Source organism: Chiloscyllium plagiosum, unplaced genomic scaffold, assembly GCF_037043375.1.
Source record: "Chiloscyllium plagiosum isolate Xiang-an unplaced genomic scaffold, Cpla_swu_hap1 HiC_scaffold_46, whole genome shotgun sequence".
Lineage (NCBI taxonomy): Eukaryota > Metazoa > Chordata > Chondrichthyes > Orectolobiformes > Hemiscylliidae > Chiloscyllium > Chiloscyllium plagiosum.
In genome coordinates, this window is record NW_028270184.1 from 602,967 (window position 1) to 609,720 (window position 6,754).

The following is a 6,754-nucleotide window of genomic DNA, read 5'->3' on the forward strand; positions in this document are numbered from 1 at the left end:
GGAACTCATGTTGCAGCAGCTGCTGTGGTACAATCTATCCAGTATGTCTACAGTACTAGCCTGACTGTCTGGGTTATTGGTCTAGCCCCAGTTCCATACAAGCTGACTGAAGCTCACTGAGCTTTGGTTATCAGCTGCCCAGAGCACATTCTCCACCATTCTCTTTTCAAGGAGCTGACTGAATATTGTCTGATTCGCTGTCATCACCTGGGGAAAATTCTCAAAAGTGTTACTGCATCAGACAAGCTCATTATAAATCACCAATTTTATTTAAAGCAAATTGAGGCTGTTTCGAGAGGTGTTTCTTTTTTTTCCTGCATGTTCACTCCCCTCCTGTTCTGTCACCACAGGCTTGGGGTGTGGGGTGCGGTGAAGACGTTAGAGATGAGATGTGAAGGGAGGGTGTCAGTGACAGCCCATCCCGGTCTATGCCCATTCACCAGTTATTTGACTGTAGAAGGCATCACTGTTTGTCAACACTATACAGGCACCTGGCAGGGAAGGGGTTGTCACAGCCTAGAAGTACAACAGGCTGGTTACCTCCAATCCTAGCTTCAGAGATCTGTCCTGGTCATAGGACGTGGAGTTGGAGCAGGACAGTTTCATTACAAAGAACAGAGACCTTGTGAGGTCAGAGGGAGTCAACGCCATGTACTCATCGAGGTTGGTTTGATAATGTAAGCAAAATAACCAGCATTTTTCTCAGTATCCACTTCGAGTGCAGTAACAGTCGCAAGACGGAGACTCTCCAACCAAACAATCCTTACATCAGGATCCTCGTCTGATATCTGCAGCATCGAACCACCAGGTCTCAACATTCCAAGTGACTGTGTCAGGGCACAGCGAGCTGCCTCACCACCATCTGTACAAAAAAACATCCTGCAGTCAGAGTATTAGACAGGTGCTTCCCCTCCGTCCCAGCAGCATCAGAGAGTATTAAACAGGCGCTTCCCCCTCCCTCCCAGCACGATCAGAGAGTATTAGGCAGGCGCTCCCCCCTTCCTCCCAACAGAGGCAGAGTGTATTAGACAGGCACTTCCCCATCCCTCCCAGCAGGGGCAGAGTGTGTTAGACAGGTGCTCCCCCCTCTGTCCCAGCAAGGTCAGAGAGTATTAGATAGGCACTTCCCCTCTGTCCCAGCAGGGTCAGAGAGTACTAGACAGATGCTTTCCCCTACCTCCCAGTAGGGTCAGAGTGTACTGGACAGGTGCTCCCCCCATCCCTCCCAGCAGGGTCAGAGAGTACTGGACAGGTGCTCCCCCCATCCCTCCCAGCAGGGCTAGAGGGTACTAGACATATGCTCCCCCTCCCTCCCAGCAGGGTCAGAGAGTACTAGACAGGCTAACCCCATCCCCGAAAGGGTCACAGAGTATTAGACAGCACCCCCAGTATGGTCAAGGAAGAACAACAAGCCCTCACAGCAGAATCAGGAAGTACTGATGCCCACCACAGGTGGTGGTTGTGAAGGGACAGAGTCCTGTGAGCAATCTCACTGTTAGCCAGCTTTCCCATGCTCTGCAAGTGCAACTCACCATCTGCTCGGAGCAGCGCGTCCAGTGTTCCCTTGTCTAGAATGAGATCGAAGCTCTGCTGCTGGAAGCCTGAGAGATTCCCGATGTCCATTTGTACAAAATGCAGTTGGGAAGCTGGGCTCACAGGCAGAGGCAGCAGTGAAAACTGTGCACGCATTATGGCGAGTGCGATGGGAGAGAAATCCACACAGTAGACATGGAGTGGGAATGGACACTCACAGTACAGGCGGGGGCCCAGCTCCGAGGTGCCACAGCCAATATCTAGCAGCTTGAGTGGAGCCTCACTCTCCATGTCCTGCAGTAGCTGCAGGATCAGCCCCCTCAGTGAGGAGTATCCCAGGAACCAGTCAAAGTACTGGAATGGCTGACCTTGGCTCCTCTGGTAGATTGTGTCCCAGGTCGTTTGTTTCTGTAGGTCAGTGAACAAGTAATCTGCAAGAACAATACTGACTGAGTTTTCAGACACACACAACCCTGACACCTTAAGGAGGCCATTCAGCCCATCAGACCTACACTGACACTTGGAAAGAATACTGAAATCCTCTTGTCCAATACTCTTTGGGACAATCACTTTCCTCCCATACTCTCAATTTTCCAAGATCTGTGTCACCCACATACAGACTGGGTGGTGAAGTAGGCATTTAGCTCACTTGCGTTCATTGCTCAGTCCTTTGAGTATAGGAGCTGGGGTTGTACAGGATGTTGGTGAGGCCTGTTCTGGAGTACTGTGTCCGGTTCTGGTTGCCCTGTTATAGGAAGGATGTTAATAACCTGGAAAGGGCTCAGGAGAGATTTACCAGTATCCACTTCGAGTGCAATAACAGTCGCAACACAGACTCTCCAACCAAACAATCCTTACATCAGGATCCTCGTCTGATACCTGCAGCATCGAACCACCAGGTCTCAACATTCCAAGTGACTGTGTCAAGGTTCGAGTTATAAGGAGAGGCTAGATAAGCTGGGACTTTCACCACTGGAGCATGAGAGGTTGAGAGGTGACCTTATAAAAGGTTTATTAAATCATGAGAATCACAGATAAGGAGAATGGCAGGTGTCTTTTCTCTAGGGTGGAGGATTTCAAGACTGGGGGGGATATTTTAAGGTGAGAGGAAAACTATTAAAAAAGATATGAGGGACCATTTTATTTCATAGTGTTTTGTGTGAGGAATGAACTAACAGAGGAAGTGGTGGATGCAGGCAACGTTATAACATTTAAAAGACATTTGGATAAGTACATGAATAGATTACTAGATTATCTACAGTGTGGAAACAGGCCCTTCGGCCCAAGAAGTCCACACCCACCCTCCAAAGAGCAACCCACCCAGACCCATTCCCCTACACCTACCCCTTCGCCTAACACTACAGGCAATTTAGCATGGCCAATTCACACTGACCTGCACATTTTTGGACTGTGGGAGGAAACCCACGCAGACACGGGGAGAATGTGCAAACTCCACACAGACAGTTGCCTGAGGCGGGAATTGAACCCGGGTCTCTGGTGCTGCGAGGCAGCAGTGCTAACCACTGTGCCACCGTGCCGCCCTATAGGAAAGGTTTGGAGGGAAACAGTTCAAGCACAGTCAGGTTTATGGTCAAAACGGACTGGTTGGATTGAAGGATTTGTTTCTGTGCACTATGACATGATGAAATGAAGCACTATTGACCAAAGTCCACACGGTCACTGCTAGAGCTGTATTCTGGAACCTAACCTAGAACAGGAGGGATAACCCAGCAGAAAGGTCTCAAATCAAAAAACTAACCATTTCCCAAACATTTGGTAACTTCATATCTGCCCACTTCAGAAAATCCTCAAACAACCCTTGCATACAGCCACCCTACAAAATCAGTCAGTCACACAGTTAGCACCTTAACTACCCCTCTACACCTTCCCCAGTGAGCACCTTAACTACCCCTCTACACCTTCCACAGTGAGCACCTTAACTACCCCTCTACAGCTCCCCCAGTGAGCACCTTAACTACCCCTCTACACCTTCCCCAGTGAGCACCTTAACTACCCCTCTACAGCTCCCCCAGTGAGCACCTTAACTACCCCTCTACACCTTCCCCAGTGAGCACCTTAACTACCCCTCTACACCTTCCCCAGTGAGCACCTTAACTACCCCTCTACACCTCCCCCAGTGATCACCTTAAATACCCCTCTACACTTCCCCCAGTGAGCACCTTAAATACCCCTCTACACTTCCCCCAGTGAGCACCTTAAATACCCCTTTACACCTCCCCCAGTGAGCACCTTAAATACCCCTCTACACCTCCCCCAGTGAGCACCTTAAATAACCCTCGACCCCTCTGTGACCACCATGAACACCCCCTCAACCCAGTGAGTACTTTAAACAGCCCTCTCTCAGTGCAATGACCCTTAAATAACCCTCTCCCCCACCACAGCAAGCGCCTTAAATACACCTTGCTCTCTCTCCAAGAGAGCACCTTAAATACCCCCTTCCCCCACAATGAGCTCCTTAAATACTCCCTTCCCCCAGTGAACACCTTAAATACCCCATTCCCCCAGAGAACACCTTAAATAACCCCTTCGCCCACAATGAACACCTTAAACACTCCCTTCCCACACAATGAACACCTTACAAACCCCCTTCCCCGACAATGAACACCTTAAATACCCCCTTCCCTCACAATGAACACCTTAAATACCCCCTTCCCCCACAGTGAGCACCATAAATACCCCCTCACAATGAACACCTTAAATACCCCCTTCCCCTAGTGAGCACCTTAAATATCCCCGTCCCTTCCCAGTGAACACCTTAAATACCACCTTCCCCCACAATGAGCACCTTAAATACCCTCTTCACCCAGAATGAACACCTTAAATACCCTCTTCACCCACAGTGAACACCTTAAATACCACCTTCCCCCAAAATTAACACCTTAAATACACCTATCTTCCACAGTGAACACCTTAAATACCCCCTTCCCCCAGTGAGAACCTTAAATACCCTCTTCCCCCACAGTGAACACCATACATACCCCCTTCCCCCACAGTGAGCACCTTAAATACCCCCTCCGCCCTATAGTGAGCACCTTAAATTGTGGGCGGCACGGTGGCACAGTGGTTAGCACTGCTGCCGCACAGCGCCAGAGACCCGGGTTCAATTCCCGCCTCAGGCGACTGACTGTGTGGAGTTTGCACGTTCTCCCCGTGTCTGCGTGGGTTTCCTCCGGGTGCTCCGGTTTCCTCCCACAGTCACAAAGATGTGCAGGTCAGGTGAATTGGCCATGCTAAATTGCCCGTAGTGTTAGGTAAGGGGTAAATGTAGGGGTATGGGTGGGTTGCGCTTCAGCGGGGCGGAGTGGACTTGTTGGGCCGAAGGGCCTGTTTCCACACTGTAAGTAATCTAATCTAATCTAATCTAAATACCCCTTGCCACCACACTGAACACCTTAAATACGCCCTGCCCCCACAGTGAACATCTTAAATAACCCCTTACCCCACAATGAGCACCTTAAATACACCCTTCCCCCCGTGAACACCTTAAATAACCTCTTACTCCACAATGAGCACCTCAAATACCACCTTCCCCCCGTGAACACCTTAAATAACCTCTTACTCCACAATGAGCACCTCAAATACCACCTTCCCCCACAGTAGGCACCGTAAATACCCCCTTCCCCCCTTAATGAACACCTTAAATACGCCCTGCCCCCACAGTGAACATCTTAAATAACCCCTTCCCTCAGTGAACTCCTTAAATACCCCCGTCATTCCAGTGAACACCGTAAATACCCCCTTCCCCCACAATGAGCACCGTAAATACCGCCTTCCCCCACAATGAGCACCTTTAATACCCCCTTCCCCCACAGTGAACACCTTAAATACCCCCTTCCCCCACAGTGAACACCTTAAACACCCCCTGCCCCAGTGAGCACCTTAAATACCCCCTCACCCCACAGTGAAAACCTTAAATGCCCCCTCCCCGCACAGTGAATACCTTAAATGCCCCCTCCCCATAGTGAACACCTTAATTATCCCCTCCTCCCAGTGAACACCTTAAATACCCTCTTCCCCCACAATGTACACCTTAAATACCCCTTTCCTCCAGTGAGCACCTTAAATACCCTCTTCCCCCACAGTGAGCACCTTAAAATACCCAATTCCCCCAGTGAGCACCTTAAATACCCCCCACCCACCACAGTGAGCACCTTAAACCCCCCCACAGTGAATACCTAAAATACCCCACCCCCACAGTGAACAACTTAAATACTCCCTTCCCCCAGTGAGCAGCTTAAAAACCCCTCTCCCCACAGTGAGCACCTTAAATACCCCCTGTCCCCACACTGAACATCTTAAATACCCCCTTCCCCCAGTGAGCACCTTAAATACCCTCTTCCACCAGTGCACCTTAAATATCCCCTCCCCAACAGTGAGCACCTTAAATACCCCCTGCCCCCACAGTGAGCACCTTAAACACCTCCTTCCCCTATAATGAAGGCCTTAAACACCCCCTTCCCCCACAATGAACACCTTAAATACCCCCTTCCCCCACAATAAACACCTTAAATACACCCTCCCCCCACAGTGAACACCTTTAATACCCTCTTCCCCAGTGTGCACCTTAAATACCCCCTCACCCGTGAACACCTTAAATACCACCTTCCCCACAGTGAACACCTTAAATACCCCTTCCCCCCAGTGAACACCTTAAAGACCCCCTCCCTGCAGTTAACACCTTAAATACGCCCTTCCCCCAGTGAGCACCTTAAAAAACCCCTCTCCCCCATGAACACCTTAAATACCCTCTTCCTCCAGTGAACACCTTAAATACCCCCCACACACAATTAACACCTTAAATACCCCTTCCACCACAGTGAACACCTTAAGTACCCCCTCCCACAGTGAGCACCTTAAACACACCCTCCCTCCCAGTGAACACCTAAACTACACCCCCCACCGTGAACACCTTAAATATCCCCTTCCTCCAGTGTGCACCTTAAATACCCCCTTCCCCAGTGAACACCTTAAATACCCCCTCCCCCACAGTGAGCACCTTAAATACCCCCTCCCCCAACACTGAGCACCTTTAAAAACCCCCTTCCCCACACAATGAACACCTTAAATACCCCCCCACAGTGAACACCTTAAGTACTCCCCTCCCCAGAGCACCTTAAATACACCCTCCCCCCTCAGTGAACACCTTAAATACCCCCTCCCCGCACAGAGAACATCTTAAATTCCCCATCCCCCAGTGAAG

The 6,754-nt window shown here is 50.1% G+C and overlaps 1 protein-coding gene across 1 annotated transcript in view; it reads right to left on the reverse strand.

Annotated features, from left to right (window-relative positions):
* Positions 1-247: 247 nt before the first annotated feature.
* The window catches only part of cskmt (citrate synthase lysine methyltransferase), an 8,028-nt gene continuing 1,521 nt past the window's right edge, over positions 248-6,754 (reverse strand). The window contains exons 2-3 of the mRNA XM_087983584.1: positions 1,533-2,117; positions 248-862 (exon numbers count right to left, since the gene is read on the reverse strand). Coding sequence (XP_087839710.1) covers positions 642-862; positions 1,533-2,117 — 806 coding nt within the window. The 3' untranslated portion in view covers positions 248-641. The remainder of the gene's footprint in view (positions 863-1,532; positions 2,118-6,754) is intronic.